Genomic DNA, 15,111 nt, shown 5'->3' with positions numbered 1-15,111 from the left:
CCCTGACATGTCCCCATTGCCCGGCTTTCCGAATCCCAGCAGAGCAGGGGACTGAGGGCAGGGGACAGAATCCATGGGGCCTCATGGCAAGGGGGAGGGGAGAGAGGTGGCTTCCTCATGCACGCGGATGAGTCAAGGACAGGGTCCTGAGCTTCACTCACCCCCACGCTCCCAGGATCTCCTCTCAGGCCGCGCTCTCCAGGGAGGCCCTGGAGACACCGAGAGATAAGCTGCTGGACCCAGTTTCTGGGGGGACTGTGTGTGTGTAGGTGGGAGCTATGGCTACCTGGCACGTGAAAAAGGTGGGGACCTCACCTGTTCCCCTTTGGGTCCAGTCTCCCCACGGTCACCCTGAGAACAAAGAATGATCAGGTGGGAGGAGTGCCCCAACCCTGCTCAGCCCTCACCACACCCCCGACCCACCAAATGCACACTCACCTTGGGGCCTGTGTTTCCCGGAACCCCAGGAAAACCCTGAGATAAGACACAACACAAAGTCGTCACACAGGACCATGGCATCCCAGGGCAGTATCCAGTGGGAACATAATGGTTCCTGTTGCGCCCAAGTCCTAGAACTCCCCTTCTGCATACTCACCTGGCCGGAGGGGCCCACCTGCCCTGGGAGGCCTGGGGGGCCCTGGAGTCCAGGGCTACCAGGAGCTCCACGCTCACCCTTGGGACCATCGTGACCCTGTGGAGGAGGCAGCCAGGATCAGGACCCTGAGACCCCAGAAAAGAGTGGAGCCGTATACCACAGAGTCAGGGTCAGGCGTCAGATTGCCCAAGACTCCAGCACTCACTTCTCTCCCAGGGGCGCCGGAGTCTCCCTTCTCTCCCTAAGGAAGACAAGGGCACTTTAGACAGGGCCCTCATCTGAGGCCAGAGCAGACTCCAAGTGAGGGGTCTTACCTTCCTTCCATCTTCTCCAGGGTCCCCAGGTTCTCCCTGTGGGCAGAAGATTCACATCAGCCCCAAGATTCCCTGGCTCGGCTGACCTCTGATGACTGTGTCTGTGCCTGTAGTTCCAAACCTCCGTGTGCTTGGGGCAGGGCCTGGGACCATCTGCGTAAGCTGCGGCACACGGGAGGGCGTGCCTGCGGGGCCCTGCTCACCTCACAGGTAACTGCCCATGGCCTCTGTCTCCGGCTTTCTAGATGTAACTCCACATCTATGCGTCTCTGGGTGTGTGTGTGTGTGTGTGTGTGTGTGTGTGTGTGTGTGCGTGTGCGTGTTAGCACGTGTACCCACGCATGGGTCTGTGTGTCCTGGCAGGTGACACTTAGTAGGTGTCTCAGTCTGTCTGCACATCTTCACCCACATCTCCACATGGGCATATACGTGTATACACAGGATGGACGTGTGTCCGTATGTCCCAGTATCCGCCAGCAAGTCTTGTGTGTGTCTCAGTATGTGTGGCCATATGCGTATGAATGACTGTGGACGTAAATGCACGTATCACACGCCAGGCCCTTGGACGTGAGTCTCACCATACTTCAACACAAGTCCTCATGTGGCCCGGGCTCCACAGATGTCTTAGCACGTATCTGGGCTGGGTGGGGGTGTCTGCGTGTCAACACGGCTCCAAGTCTCCCTGAATGTGGCTTCACGCCAGTATGTCTGCACCTCTCACTCTGTGTCCGTGGCTCCTCGCCTGTGCCCGTGGCTGTGTGTGTCAGTCCGTCTGGGCATCGGCTGTCAGTCCATCTGGGCACCAGTCCGCACAGCCGTGTGGCTCACTGTGTCTGTGACCATCTGGGCACCGGTCGGCGCAGCTGCATAGCTCGCGGTCTGCGAGGCTGCGGGCGCGTGCTTCAGGGAATATGTGTGGGTCCGGGCTAGGTATGTGGGTGTGGACACGTCTCAACAGCAGTCTGCGTATGTGGCCCGTGGGTAGCTGCACATGTGTGTACGTGTGTGCTGGCGTTTCTCAGTGTGTCCCTGCGTCTGCTCTGGACACTCACGTTTTTCCCATTCAGGCCAGGCTTGCCGTCCTCTCCTGGCTTTCCCTGTGGGAACAGATCATTGATCAGGAGTCAGGGCCCGGGAGAGGGCAGTAAGGGGGCACAAGGGTACCATAAGATAGAATATGCAACTCTTGAACTCAGGATCCTGCGTTCGAGCCCCACGTTGGGGGTAGAGGTGACTTAGATTACTTTAAAAAGTAAGTAAACAAATAAACTTAAAAAAAAGGTACCATGAAATCTCAGTCTCACCTGGGCTCCAGGGGGGCCAGTTGGGCCAGGGGGGCCATGTTCTCCTCGGAGGCCCGGCAGGCCCTGGAAAAAGTCTTTGCTAGGACTGAGAGAGCCACTGAGAGAGCCCCTGAAGCCCACCCGTGGACTGGGGAGGACCCCACTAAGATCCTCCTTGAGAGTAGAGACCCCCAAAATTTGGAGGTTTCATTGAGATCCCCTGAGGCAGAGACCCCATTGTTTAGGGGTCCCCTGCTAAAACTCCCCAGGGAAGAACCCCCAGGACTTGGGGGACCTACTAAGGCCCCCAAGGCAGAGAAGGTCAGAGAGCTGGACCCTGCTAAACCCTGTCTGCCAGGGACTGAGACCATCCCAAGCACCCAGCTGGACCAGCTCGCCCTGCTCCCACGGATGCTGCAGTGTGATGACCGGGCTGCAGTTCACGCTGGATCCCTGAGCCACCCTCCAGCCCAACATCTCCCCTCACTTACGTCTCTCCCTGGGTCTCCAGCTTTGCCTGTAGCACCCTGAGAAGAGACTCAAAGTCAGGGAGTCTGCAGTGACCACGGGGTCGGGAGCACCGCCCACTGTCACGGCCACTAGTTCCTGTGAACTCAGGGCCTGCAAGGCATTACCACCCCCCACCCAGCCGGGTTCCCCGGGAGAAGATACAAGCACCCCATCTGGCTCAGGACCTCATCAAGACCAAGAAGACCCAGGTGAGGTGGGAGCCATGTGAAGAGGGAAGGGGAGGGTGGGGCCAGGCAGTGACCATCACGACTCACATGCAGCCCAGGGGGGCCAGTGGCTCCTGGTTTCCCATCTAGCCCACCACGGCCGTCCAGGCCAGGTGGGCCCCGGTCACCCTGAGGAAGACAGAGAGGTAAGAGGCCTCATAAGGATAAGACAGACCTAAGAACCTGGCTCACGCCTGAAAAACCTCCCTGCCCTCTCACCTTCTCTCCTGCTGGGCCTCGGACACCTGGGTCCCCCTGGAGGGAACAAGGTCAGATGAGAGGTGAGGGTGGGGGTGGGACTGAGGTTGCTGGGGCAAAGAGCATCACTCACCTGAGGGCCTGGGGGCCCCCGAAGTCCACTGACACCCTAGGATAGGAGGAGAAGAAATCAGACCAGGCCTTTCCAGGCCTACACTTCCTCAGGGGACCAACCACACTCACCCTTTCCCCAGAGGCTCCAGGGGGGCCCGGGTCACCCTTGGGTCCTCGAGGACCTTCCTGTCCACGGTCCCCAGGCTCTCCCTATGGCAGAGACAAGCTTGTTGAAGGAACAGTCCTAGGGCTGTAGGCATGCCCGCCATGGAGGCACTGGGATGTTCCTGTGCTCCGAGCCTCACTCCACCCACAGACCCTGATACCTTCTCTCCAGCTCCAAGTCCCGGGTCCACCTGCGGGGGGAATGGCCAGTGAATGATTCAACAAGGGGCAATGGGGCCAGTGAGGGGCTATGGGATCAATGGAGCTCTCGGGAGGCCATAGGAGAAATGGGAGTCAGTAGAAGGGATGAAGGGACACCACGTGGCGCCAACAGGGCCAGGCAAGGGAGATGCAGAGAACCAGACTCAGCTCAACCCTTACCAGCCGTCCAGGGAGTCCTGGGGGACCCTGGGGAAGGAAATGATTATGGTCAATAGGAGCCCCGAGGTCCCAGGGCATGACTCAGGTTTGCCCCAGGCTCAACTCTGCTCCCAGATTCCCTGAAGCACCCCAATGCCAACCCCCAGAAGGCAGGTCAGGCCCGGAGGTGGCCATCAGTGCGCCCCACCTTGACCCCCAGGCCCCTTATGTGATCACTGACCAGACCAAACACTGGAAATCTGCATCCCTCCAGAGCCCAGGACACTGGCACTACTCACCGGCTCCCCACGGTCCCCCTTGGGTCCAGATGGTCCAGGGCTGCCCTGCAGAAAGTCAGGGGGTCAGGGTCACTCAAGATAGGTGGCAGTTTCAGGGAGTTCGGGAAGCAAACTAAGGACTCGTGGGGATCCTGGTGGCCTTTGGGGGTTGTGATGAAGGGGTCACAGGGGATTGTGAGGATTTAGCATTGCACGGTTGGGGCGGCAGGAGCAGGGGCTGGGAACTGGATGGTTGAAGTTGGGGTTTGGGGTCGGGGTTAGGACTCACATTTCGTCCATCCTCTCCAGGATCTCCTTGGTCTCCCTTCTCACCCACAGGCCCCCGAGCTCCAGGTGCCCCCTGGGAAGAGCAGCTGGCCTAAGACAGGCCCTCCCAGCATTTTTCAGGTTTCCCATGACCCCCCCCATACTGCCCCAGGTTCCTCATCACCTCCAAATCAGGCCAGAGTTTCCCATCACACCATGCCTCCCTCCAGACTCTCCAGCACCCCCTTACTTCACCCTGCCAGCCTCACCCGAAGGCCACGCTCGCCAGCTTTTCCAGGCAAACCTGGGTCGCCCTGGTGATGGAGAGAAAGCCACACTGAGCAGGTGTGTTGGACTCACACGGACTCGGGGAGAAGGGGCAGAGAAGGGCCTGGCACCAGCCGGACAGTAGGCAGGGGAATGGACCAGATGACCGGGTGGAGCCCCCAGCCCAGTGGGATCCCAGTTCAAGGCTAAAGGCTCAGAAATCACAGTGGGAAGGAGTCTCACCGGGGGGCCCTCGTCACCTTTCTCTCCAACTTCACCCTGTGAGACAGGACAGTCAGCCCTGGTCCTCAGATCCCCCAAGATGCCGACAACACCCTACTCCCCTGTCCCCTGTCAGGAACTCCCCCAAGTCCAGCTTTCTTACATCTCGTCCTCGGGGGCCGACAGGTCCAGGGGGGCCAGGCCGCCCAGAGTCCCCCTTCTCTCCAGGAGGCCCCGAGTCACCCTGTGGAGGAGACAGAAGTGAAGGGATTGCGATGCAGGTAGCAGCCAACCCCGGGGGCAGTAACCCCAGAAACCTCGAGGTTACTCAAGGTTACAGTTACTCACCGGGGGTCCTGCTCTGCCCGTGAGGCCAATGGGACCCTGCAGGGTGTGTGGGGGGTACAGGACTTAGTTGGGGCTCCCAGGTACTACCTTACCTCTTTCTGTCACCCTCCCCAGTCCCATGTTTATTCACCCGGTCTCCAGGATCTCCCTTGGGGCCAGGGTCTCCAGGAAGAACCAAGCCAGGTGGGCCCTGTGGTGGAAGGATCAGAAGTCAGGGAGCACAACCTTCACCTGCCCTACCCCCTAGACACTTTCCCTTCGCTTACCCGCTCCCCTTTGACTCCTGCAGCTCCTCTGGGCCCAGTGGGCCCCACATCTCCCTGGGGGTGACAAAGACCATCAACCATCAGCATCAGCCCCAGGCTCCATGACCCCCTCCCCTGCGACCTAGCAATCATGCCACGACCCTTTGCCCCCCAGGGGCCTCCAGGCAGGCCCTGTGACCTTGACCTCAAGCCTGTGTCAGCCTCCTTTCACTCTTGCCAGAATTACCTTCTCTCCTTTGGCCCCCGCACCGTCAGGTCCCTGAAAACAAACAGGACAGACACGCTTGGCCCCACCTGGGGACGGCAGTACTGTGTGACTGACTGGGGATGGGGTAGTATCGTACTGCAAGTCATAGAGCTCAGTCTCTGTTCAGAGGTCCCAGAGTCATGGCTGGGAGCTGGGGCAGGGGTTACATGGAGCTCATGACCTGTGTGACGGTCACAGGCGACAGCCAGGAGCCAAGAGATGTGTTACAGCATAAGGAGAGTCACAGAGCTCTTAGCCTGCCCAGGGCCCCAAGGTTACAGGGTCCCAGCCCGGCACCCTGGTCTACAGGCAGGCCAGTGCGCAAGGAGCTGCGCTGCGCCCAGAGCCCCATCCCCCCTTTGCTCACCACTGCAGGGTCCCCAGGGCGACCAGGCTCCCCCTGTGGAAAAAGAACAGAGGCAGGGATGGGTCAGAGACCCACCTGGGAACCAAGGGCCTGGTGTCCCACCTGCCACGATCCCTAGTACGGGGGTGTGGGGGGAGAGCACCAGCCCCCAGGCAATGACCCACCTTCTCTCCTCGGCGGCCGGCAGGTCCCGGTGGCCCCTGCGTGTAGAAAAGGTGTGAAGCCAGAGTGGGAGGAACACATGAAAAGCCCTCTCCCGGTCCCACCACAGTCACAGACTCACTTCAGGCCCCTCAGCTCCTGGACGTCCAGCCACTCCGGGCAGCCCCTGGGGAAGAAGAGAAATGCTGGTCCGAGGGAAGGGGGCAGGGTGATCATGGCAAACAAGGGCTAGAGGCTGTGAGGGTGCTGCAGAGAGGGCACGGAAGGTCAGGATTCGGGTGGCAGGGGTTGAACTCGTGGGACGCCAGGTCAGTGGAAGTCAAGGTCAGCTCAGCAGGGTCAGGAAGTGAAAAGCATGTCCCAGGGCTTGAGGGTTAGAGTCTGCATCAGCGGACGTTCTGGGACGAGAGGTGGCGGGGCAGGGGGAGTCAAGCCTGAGAAGTCAGAACCAGGAAGGGGCACGGACCTCGAATCAGCTGGGCACTGGCACTGGGGTCAGAGGGCTCACCTGGGGTCCCACTGGGCCGGTGGATCCACGTTCACCCTGATGGAACAGAACAGGTCAGAGCTGAGTCTGGTTCCAGACCCTCTGGGGCCCCGAGAGACCCCTCGGCTGCACTTACCTTCTCTCCAGTCTCACCCACAGCTCCTTTCAGTCCTCTGTCACCCTAAGGGGAGACAGATAGGAGAGGTGCCTTGACTGTCAAACCCCAGAGAGGGTGTCTCAACCTCTAGCCATCCTGCCCCTGAAACCAGAACCTCTGACCTGCTGAGAACCCTCATCTCCTGATCCCCCCACCTCCCCCAAACCTATAGCAGTCCCAGCGAGTCATGTCCCACACCTGACCCCCTAAAATGGCACTTACTTTGGGGCCAATGTCTCCAGGAGGTCCTCGTAGGCCCTAGAAGGGGTTCAGAGGTTTGGGTTTGGGCATAAGGATAGCATAGAGAGTGGAAGGCTGTGGGAGCTGTGGCCACCCCTCAGAACCCTTGCCCCCTATACTCACCCGCTCACCCGGGCTCCCAGGTTGTCCTGGGAGGCCTGGGGCTCCGTCCTCACAGTCACCCTGAAGGAGAAACAAATGAGTAGAAGATCCTGCCCCCACCTCACCCCCACCCCAGTACTAGGGTCAGGCTTCCTACCTTTTCTCCTTTCTGTCCAGAGGGGCCAACAGGGCCTTGGGGTCCAGGGCTTCCAGGAAGACCCTTAGGGAAAGTGAGTAAAAATGTGAGCCCCAAACTGCAAGGCCCAGCACCCACCCACTGCCCAGCAGAGCCCCAGCCCCAGTATCCACACCCCTGGGCATGACCCCAAGTTCCCCAGCAGAGCCTCAGGGCTCCCTCACCGGCAGCCCAGGCTCCCCTGGAGCGGTGCCACCATCACCTGATCCTGGAGGGCCCTGAGAGAGAACAGCAGGTCAGGAGATGGCCAAAGGGAATCAGATTCCAAGCCACCCCAGGACACCTTGCCCCTCACTTACCCGCTCCCCACGATCGCCTTTGTCACCCTGAAAGACAGATCATGGCCCCATGTCCCTGGACTATACCTCCACTCCCCAATATATGGGGGAAGATGAAGGTCAGGGGGACAAATTGGATTACAAAGGTCATGGAGGAACTGAGGAGTCACGGGGGACTAAGGGGTCACATGGGGTCAGAGCGACCAGTAGGGGTTGTGTGGGTTCAAATGGGGTCACTAGGTCACTGGATCACACAGAAGTCATGAGACCACACGGGGGTCATGTTGTCACCTTCACAGCTGTTCCAGGAAGTCCTGGGGGACCACGGGGTCCTGGGTCCCCCAGTGGGCCACGGGATCCAGGGAGGCCCTGACAGAAGAGACCAAGTATAAAGTATACCCCCACAGACCCCTACTCCCACCCAGCCTCCCTCTGGTCCCCCACCACACATCCCTTGCCCATACATGTCCTGGAACTTACCGGAGGTCCAGGGTCCCCTTTCCGCCCAGGAAGCCCTGGGCCCTCGCCTCCAATGACTTGTCCAGGCTCTCCCTGCAGGACAGAAAGCAGTGGACAGGATTCAGGGTATGGGAGCCTTGAGGTGGGAGAAGCCCCTAGAGGGGCCTCAGCTATTCCTCGTCATGCCGCAGGCCCTGCAGTGTCCAGCCTGCTCCTTCCTGGGCCATCCTGGCTTCCTCCCTTCCCCCTGCACCTACCGGCTCCCCCTTTGGGCCTCGAGGTCCTCGCTCTCCCTGAGGACAAAATAGAGCAAAGGGTGATACCTGGGCTCAAGCACATCCATGCTGCTCCACCCCCGCAGGCCCCCGCCCCACAGAAAGAACTTTGGGAAGACACCGGATGAGCAAAGAAGGGAAAGCAACTTACTGGTTCTCCACGAGGACCAGGCCACCCTGGGGAGCCCTGTTAATGGAAGACAGGACAGTCAGACCACCCACCCACCCACTCAAGCAAAGAGTCCCACTGTGTGACCTGCAAGGGCAAGGCTTGCTTACCTTTGAGCCAGGGCTTCCGGGAGTCCCAGGGCGGCCAGGGCTGCCTGGAGGCCCATCTGCCCCAGGGAAGCCCTGAGGAGGCAAAGAGTTCAGGGCAGGAAGGGACCCTCCCTCCATGCCCCTGGTTTGCTGGAGGAGCCCAGACCCCACAGGCCCCCAAGTGTCGCTGGGGTGGAGCAATGGGGCAGAACAGCAGCCCTTCTGAGCTAAATGGGGCCTGATCCCAGGCACAAGGGCAGTGATGAGGTGGAGGGCCTTCCCTGCCTCTGGGATTTCGAACTTACACCCAGGTTCTCTGGGGGAATTTCAAAACTCCCCTGGCTGCTCTGCTTTAGGCCCTTTCCCAAACTCTAGTGTGGTTTATGATGCCCACTTAGGCTTCTGGGAATACCCTGTGGTTCTACCCGTGCTCTTTCCTTCCGTCTCCTGAAAACCCTGAGGACAGTTGCAGGAGTGTCTTAGGGGAACCTCAATGGTTTCCACTCACCCTCTCACCCTTTGCAGCAGTACTTCCTGGGGGCCCTTGGGGGCCAGGAACACCAATCCTGCCCTGAGAAGAGAAAGCAGGTAAGGAGGCAGTGTGCCAGTCAGGGAGCAGAGGACAGGCGTGGGGAGGCACTCACCGGAAGGCCAGGGGGGCCAGGAGGCCCGGCTTGTCCTTTCACGCCCTAGGAAGGATAATCAGTGAACCCTGTGCCACCACCAGCTCCCCCCAGCCCCACTGACCCCCAACCATTCTCTGCCTCCAACTAGGGCCACTCACCATCTCTCCAGGTTCCCCCTTCTGGCCCTGGAGAAAGATATGTCGAATGAGGGTCAGAGTGGCCAGCCCCAGGTGTGGCCCTCGCCCACCCTCTCAACCCTGGACATTTACCTTTGGACAATGCACAGTGCAAGGCTCTGGTTGTGGCTGTGGACATAAGGTCTCCTTGAGGCCAGGCTCTTCTACCAAGAGTCCCCAGACACCCTCTCCCCTGCCAGCTACCCCTCACTGAGAGGTCCCTTGCAAACCTGGGTGGCCGAACCAATCCGACACAGGGATGTTGCCAAACTACTGACTGCCCGTTCCAAGCTTGGACCATCATCCACAGCAAAGAAAGTCTGGACGGGGTCCATGCCTGGCACCAAGCGACGCAACTGTTCTGGGTCAGCTCCGGCCTGGCCCAAGATCATCACTTTGAGCCCTATGGAGGGGTCCAGCAGTCTGCATGACAACCCTGCTGGAGCCAGCCCGATTCCCAGGTCCCATCCCCACCAGCCCTACTCCTCACCAGCAGCCTGGGCCTCACGGATAGGGTTGAAGATGTCACCTCTCAAGGGCTCATCTACAAGCAAAACCATTATCCCTGGTACGTGCTGGCGGCGCCCAGGAGCATCTGGTGCTAACAGGTGTCTGTGAGCAGTAACCACAGCGGTGCCTGGGAGAAAGAACATGTCAGAACTCAGGGGCAACCAGCTCCCCGCAGGGAAGCCCCGAGAGTCCATGTTCAGTGCAGTTCCTTACCCAGGTTGTTCCCACTTGGGTCCACGTAGGGGATGCTGCGGATCTTCTGCAGGATGACGCCAGGATCATAGGAGCTGTTCAGCGGGAACAGCGGGGAGGGCCGATGGCTGTAGGACAGGAGGCCAACCTGGGGTGGAGGGGGACACAGAGCCTGGGGAGGATGGCAAAGCAAGGATGACAGAGTCTGTGGGGGGAGATACGGACCTCAGGGTGTGGGACTAAACTTGAACACTAGGGAGTCAGCAGTGATGGTAGGATAGGGAGCCAACCAGCAGATGGGGGAGATCTGGAGCCTGGGGGTGGGGGGTGGGGGAACTGATAGAGCCTGGATCACTGGTAGAGGAGGGAAATGGTAGCTGCTATAAAGCCTGGGACAGGGAAGGGCTGGGATGGGAAGGGGTCTGTCTGCATCTGGGGCCAAACCTGGACCGCCTGTGGCCCAAGAGGCCCAAGTGCAGACACCAGACGCTCCAGGGCTCGCTTTACAGCCTCTGCACGATGAGCATTGTCCTGAGTGCTGTGCACCAGGAACACCACATCCATCAGGCCATGGGGACACACTGCCAGAAGGGGGCTGAGTTACTGAAGCAACTGGCCCATCTAGCTACCTCCTTAGGCCCCTCCCACTGTGCCCATCATACCTGGGATCTGTGTGACAGAGGCCTCAGGACCCCGTACACCCTCCCGGATGGGTATCAGCGAGAAGGTGTAGGAGATGCCAGGCTCTAGCGCTGTCACCTGCTGGGAGCTCGTGATCCCTGGAAGTGTCTGTGAGGCCCCAGGGATGTCTGCAGAGGATAAAATCTGGTTAAACGGGAGGCCTTCCATGGAGCCCTAACTGCCATGCCACCCCAACCCTGGCCTCCCCTTCACCTTGGCCAGGCCGTCTGAGTGGCCGCCAGGACAGGATGTAGCTGGATACTCCAGATACTGGAGTCCAGGCCAGAGTCACTGAGTCAATTGAAGTGTCCACCACACGCAGTTCAGTGCTTGGAACACGGGGTGACTCTGAAGAAGGAATCAAAGACCAGGGATCAGAGTCTATGTCTTGAGAACCCAGAGATCATCTGAGGAGGTTCTGGGGTAGGATCATCTTAGTGAAAGAAGTGTCATAGGAGATCATGCTGGGGTCCCCCCAGGGGCAGGAGTGGTGGGGGGGCTACAGGAGGAGTCACTAAGGATCATGGGGTGCAGGAAACCAGGGTGGGTCATCAGTGGGGGAAAGGTCACACCAGGGAAGGGTGGACTCTCTGGGCTCACCAGTGTGTGCAGTCACTTCTGTGGGGGGCCCTTCTCCAGCCGACCCCAAAACACTCAGCCATATGCGGTATAGGGTGGCTGGTTCTAGCCCATCCAGTTCATAGCTGTTGAGATCGGGCCCCAGGATCCGGGACTGTTCCTGGCCACCTGGGGCTGGCATGAGAGTAGGGACCCAAGACACATGGGAGGATGCTACAGACCAGCATTAATGAACTTGCCCACCTCCCTGACTGACCCTGCTGACCAGATCCACCCTCCTAATTGATCTTCCCCATTCTCGCTGAACCTGTTCACTTTAATGACCCTGCACGACTGACCCTTATTGATCCCACCCATCTCACTGACTGATCCCGCACACTGTCACTGATCCAGCAGACCCCCCCACGCCGTCCACTGACAGACTCTGCCCACTCATTGACCTCGCCCATCTCGCCAACCCCGCCCCCAACCCCGCCCCCACTGGTCCCTGAACTCGCCACCCCATCGGGGGACACCTCTCACCCTCGGGTCGCCAACGCAGACGGAAGCCCTGTGCCCCAGGCACCGGCTGCCACCGCAACCTCAGCGAGTGCTCCCCTCGCTGCATGACGCGAAGGGTCTCCAGTGCCGGCGGAGCCTCAGGCGCTACAGAGAAAGCACTGAAGTCAGGGAGGCTCCGCCCCCACTGGCTCCTGAGCCAATCCCAGACCAACCCTGGAACGCGCACCGCCCCAACCGACTCCTCTGCCTATCCCAGCCTTCATCCCTCCTTTCCCCTTGTAGCCCGCCGTACATAAACCCCGCCCCCAAACCATGCAGGCGACCAATCCAAGGCTCGCCCCAGCCCGAGCTCCGCCTACGCGTAGTGACGACAATGGAGACCGGCGCGCCCTCACGGTCCCCGACAAGTGCAGTCACTCGCACAGAGTAGCTGACTCCGCCTTCGAGGCCCCGTATTTCTGCGGAGTCCGTGTTTCCCGGGAGCACCTGCTGTCTCGTGGGGCCACCTGGGCAGGCAAACATGGGGCAACAGTCGGGGTGGGGGTGGCTTACCAGAGAGGAAATCCCAGCCGTGAGGGACAAGGGCAAGTCAGGGAACCATACCCTCGCTGCGGCCCCAGGCCAGTCTGTAGGCTGTGGCTCCAGTGACCCCCACCCAGGTGACCCGCAGAACATCACTGGAAGCATTGAGGATCTGCAGCTTCGACACACTGCCCACGGGCGCAGGGTCTGGGGGCAGAGGCAGGGTAAGGGGTCAGGGGCCACTGGATGGTTGGCAGAGAACAGAGTGGCAGTGCAAACATGGTCAATACAGAGAGGTCTGAAGGTCAGGGTGAGGTTAGTATGGACAGGTCAGTGTAGGCAACCTCTGAGAGGGGGGAGGTCAGTGCCCCAGAGTGGGCAGTGTGGAGCGGCCAGGAGGTCGCTGAGGGTGGATCCTTAGTCAATGTGGAGAAGCCACTGAGCAGTGACGGAGAGGGCAGCTGAAGCAGTCAGGATGTTCACACACACCCCTGTTCACACAGTGGGGTGGGGCAGCCAATGAGATGTGGTTGCCGGCTGGCCAGGGTCCACTCACCTGTCCTCACAACCACAGAGGCAGGGGTCCCATCCACACCAGCCACATGGGCCCACACATGCACTGTGTACTCAGTATCTGGCTCCAGCCCATCCAGCTCAGCCACTGTGGCCTCTCCGGAAACCAACTGGGATTTCTCTGGACCTGGGAGTAGGAATGAAGGCAGCTCCAGGGCTAGCTAGACTCTGCCCTCCAATGCCCCCCCCGGACCCCTAATAAGCCCCCATCCCCCATTCCACCCAGACCTGCCCCGCCCAAAACCCTCCAAAACCTCCAGTCCCCTCCAAAACCCTTGGTCCCCACCATGGCCTGAGTGCCAGGAGATCCTGTATCCTGTTGCACCAGGAACCCTGTTCCAGGCAATGGTGACAGATGAGCTGCTGGTCTGTGTCACATGGACAGTCCTCACTGGGCCCAGTGGGTCTGGGGGGAGAGGCAATGGAGAGTCTAACGGAGGAGGCAGTGGAGGGTCTGATGGGGGAGGATTGGGGGACCATCTAATAGAAGGCTATGGGAGTCTAGAAGGAGACAGGGATTTGATGGTAGAGGAAGTGAATGGGTCAGATGGGGGAAGAAGTGGGGGTTCTGACAGGAGATAGTGCAATCTGAGTGAGGCAGGTGAGAGAAATCTGAGAGAGAAGAGGGTCTGACAGAGAAGATAATAGGGTTCTGATGGAGGTACGAGGAGGCAGTGAGGGGTCTGACAAAGGGAAAAGTGTAAGCGTAAATCTTAGAGGAGAGTCGGGCGGAGCAGAGAAGGCAGCGGGAGCCTGAGAGACGAGGCAGCAGAAATCTGAGGGCAGAGTGGGGTCTTAGAGGAGACGCAGAGGAATCTGAAGAAGGTGGGGGCTTAGGAGGCAAGGGAGGCCAAAGCAGAAAGCAGGACTCTGAGGGAGAAGGCAGCAGGAATCTGAAGAGGGAGACCGTTCTGAGGCGAAGCAAGGGTCTGAGAGGGGAGGCGTGGGGGTCCAAAGGGGCACTAGAGATACACAGTCAAGGGGCTGGTTGAGGCCCTGACCAGTCTGAGCCATGACGACCACAGGGGGACCCTCCTCTCTTCCTCGCAGTGCTGACACAGCCACCTGGTAGGAAGTTCCAGGCCGCAGCCCCAGGATATCTGTGGCAGTGGATTCTGGGGGCAATGTCTGGCTGGACTCCGGACCTAGGGTCAGAGGGAAGTGTTGACATGGCTCTTGCCTGTCCCTTCAATCCCCTATACCCTGATTGTTCCTCTCCACAACCCTCCCACACACCCCACACCGACCACTGTCTGTCCTCCAGCTAATCCGAAATCCACTGGCTCCAGGAACAGGTCCCCAAGCCACCCTCACTCGTGTTGCATCTGATGCCACGACTCGTAGCCCTGGGATGGCAAGTGGGGTTTCCAGTTCTGGGGGTGAGAGATAGAGGTCAGAGGTCAAACCAGGACCGGAGTAAGTCAGGCAGCTGTCCCCCCACAGCCTTCCTGCAGTGCTCACCACGGCGGACCGTGAGGATGCTGGCGCCACCCTCACGGGTGCCCACTCGAGCAGACACCCGCACGGTGTAGCTTAGCCCAGCCCGGACATCATCCAAGTCAAAGGCTGTCTGACTTCCAGGAAGCACCAGGGTCCGTTCAACCCCTAAGAGAGAAGGCAGGGTAGGTGGGCAGGGGTCAGTGAGGCACAGGGATGCGGGACGATGCTGGTCAGTGAAGACAGGGACACAGGATAATGGACCAGTGATGAATGGAGACCCAAGATGATAGGGGTCAGTGGACATGGTCATGGAATGTAGGATGAGAGAAGTCAGTGAACAGCGATAGGAATTGACAGGTCATTGATAGACAGTGACATGGGGTGACAGGGGCCAGTATTGGGTGGGGATAAGGGCTGAGAGATCAGTGTGGGCAGTGGTTCCAGCCAGGGTCACTGAAGGGCAGGGACTGGGCTTGTGCTTGTGGAGAAGGGACGTGGGGCAGTGAGTGGAGACAGACCCCGGTGAGAAGATGGGCTGAGGCAGGGCTGGAGCAGACAGCCTCCATGACAGATCTGGGCTCAGTTGCCCCCTTGAGGATAGATGGACAAGGAGACAGAAGGAGGCTGTAGAAACCCAGGAGTGGAAAGATGGGGTGAAGGTGCCATCAG

The 15,111-nt window shown here is 59.7% G+C and overlaps 1 protein-coding gene across 1 annotated transcript in view; it reads right to left on the bottom strand.

The window, feature by feature from the left end:
- Window positions 1–15,111, bottom strand: part of COL7A1 (collagen type VII alpha 1 chain) — a 30,562-nt gene that overhangs the window by 11,731 nt on the left and 3,720 nt on the right. Inside the window, exons 13-70 of the mRNA XM_040628859.1 lie at window positions 14,464–14,607; window positions 14,250–14,375; window positions 14,004–14,147; window positions 13,289–13,408; window positions 12,986–13,129; window positions 12,511–12,636; window positions 12,267–12,413; window positions 11,929–12,051; window positions 11,428–11,574; window positions 11,041–11,175; window positions 10,809–10,955; window positions 10,591–10,727; window positions 10,168–10,294; window positions 9,935–10,081; window positions 9,675–9,847; window positions 9,538–9,573; window positions 9,427–9,453; window positions 9,287–9,331; window positions 9,151–9,213; window positions 8,664–8,735; window positions 8,536–8,571; window positions 8,367–8,402; window positions 8,131–8,202; window positions 7,942–8,019; window positions 7,672–7,698; window positions 7,537–7,590; window positions 7,334–7,396; window positions 7,198–7,257; window positions 7,057–7,092; window positions 6,814–6,858; window positions 6,699–6,734; window positions 6,312–6,356; window positions 6,193–6,228; window positions 6,029–6,061; window positions 5,641–5,673; window positions 5,415–5,468; window positions 5,279–5,338; window positions 5,149–5,184; window positions 4,964–5,044; window positions 4,822–4,857; window positions 4,581–4,625; window positions 4,334–4,405; window positions 4,066–4,110; window positions 3,788–3,814; window positions 3,568–3,597; window positions 3,371–3,451; window positions 3,261–3,296; window positions 3,149–3,184; window positions 2,978–3,058; window positions 2,684–2,719; window positions 2,214–2,276; window positions 1,962–2,006; window positions 910–945; window positions 801–836; window positions 596–691; window positions 439–474; window positions 316–351; window positions 162–209 (exon numbers count right to left, since the gene is read on the bottom strand). Of these exons, the coding sequence (XP_040484793.1) occupies window positions 162–209; window positions 316–351; window positions 439–474; window positions 596–691; window positions 801–836; window positions 910–945; window positions 1,962–2,006; window positions 2,214–2,276; window positions 2,684–2,719; window positions 2,978–3,058; window positions 3,149–3,184; window positions 3,261–3,296; window positions 3,371–3,451; window positions 3,568–3,597; window positions 3,788–3,814; window positions 4,066–4,110; window positions 4,334–4,405; window positions 4,581–4,625; window positions 4,822–4,857; window positions 4,964–5,044; window positions 5,149–5,184; window positions 5,279–5,338; window positions 5,415–5,468; window positions 5,641–5,673; window positions 6,029–6,061; window positions 6,193–6,228; window positions 6,312–6,356; window positions 6,699–6,734; window positions 6,814–6,858; window positions 7,057–7,092; window positions 7,198–7,257; window positions 7,334–7,396; window positions 7,537–7,590; window positions 7,672–7,698; window positions 7,942–8,019; window positions 8,131–8,202; window positions 8,367–8,402; window positions 8,536–8,571; window positions 8,664–8,735; window positions 9,151–9,213; window positions 9,287–9,331; window positions 9,427–9,453; window positions 9,538–9,573; window positions 9,675–9,847; window positions 9,935–10,081; window positions 10,168–10,294; window positions 10,591–10,727; window positions 10,809–10,955; window positions 11,041–11,175; window positions 11,428–11,574; window positions 11,929–12,051; window positions 12,267–12,413; window positions 12,511–12,636; window positions 12,986–13,129; window positions 13,289–13,408; window positions 14,004–14,147; window positions 14,250–14,375; window positions 14,464–14,607 (4,172 nt within the window). The remainder of the gene's footprint in view (window positions 1–161; window positions 210–315; window positions 352–438; window positions 475–595; window positions 692–800; window positions 837–909; window positions 946–1,961; window positions 2,007–2,213; window positions 2,277–2,683; window positions 2,720–2,977; window positions 3,059–3,148; window positions 3,185–3,260; window positions 3,297–3,370; window positions 3,452–3,567; window positions 3,598–3,787; window positions 3,815–4,065; window positions 4,111–4,333; window positions 4,406–4,580; window positions 4,626–4,821; window positions 4,858–4,963; window positions 5,045–5,148; window positions 5,185–5,278; window positions 5,339–5,414; window positions 5,469–5,640; window positions 5,674–6,028; window positions 6,062–6,192; window positions 6,229–6,311; window positions 6,357–6,698; window positions 6,735–6,813; window positions 6,859–7,056; window positions 7,093–7,197; window positions 7,258–7,333; window positions 7,397–7,536; window positions 7,591–7,671; window positions 7,699–7,941; window positions 8,020–8,130; window positions 8,203–8,366; window positions 8,403–8,535; window positions 8,572–8,663; window positions 8,736–9,150; window positions 9,214–9,286; window positions 9,332–9,426; window positions 9,454–9,537; window positions 9,574–9,674; window positions 9,848–9,934; window positions 10,082–10,167; window positions 10,295–10,590; window positions 10,728–10,808; window positions 10,956–11,040; window positions 11,176–11,427; window positions 11,575–11,928; window positions 12,052–12,266; window positions 12,414–12,510; window positions 12,637–12,985; window positions 13,130–13,288; window positions 13,409–14,003; window positions 14,148–14,249; window positions 14,376–14,463; window positions 14,608–15,111) is intronic.

Source organism: Ursus maritimus, unplaced genomic scaffold (assembly GCF_017311325.1).
Source record: "Ursus maritimus isolate PB19 unplaced genomic scaffold, ASM1731132v1 scaffold_14, whole genome shotgun sequence".
NCBI classification, from domain to species: Eukaryota; Metazoa; Chordata; class Mammalia; order Carnivora; family Ursidae; genus Ursus; species Ursus maritimus.
Note: the sequence above shows the minus strand (reverse complement) of the source record. Positions and strands in the feature narration are given on the sequence as shown.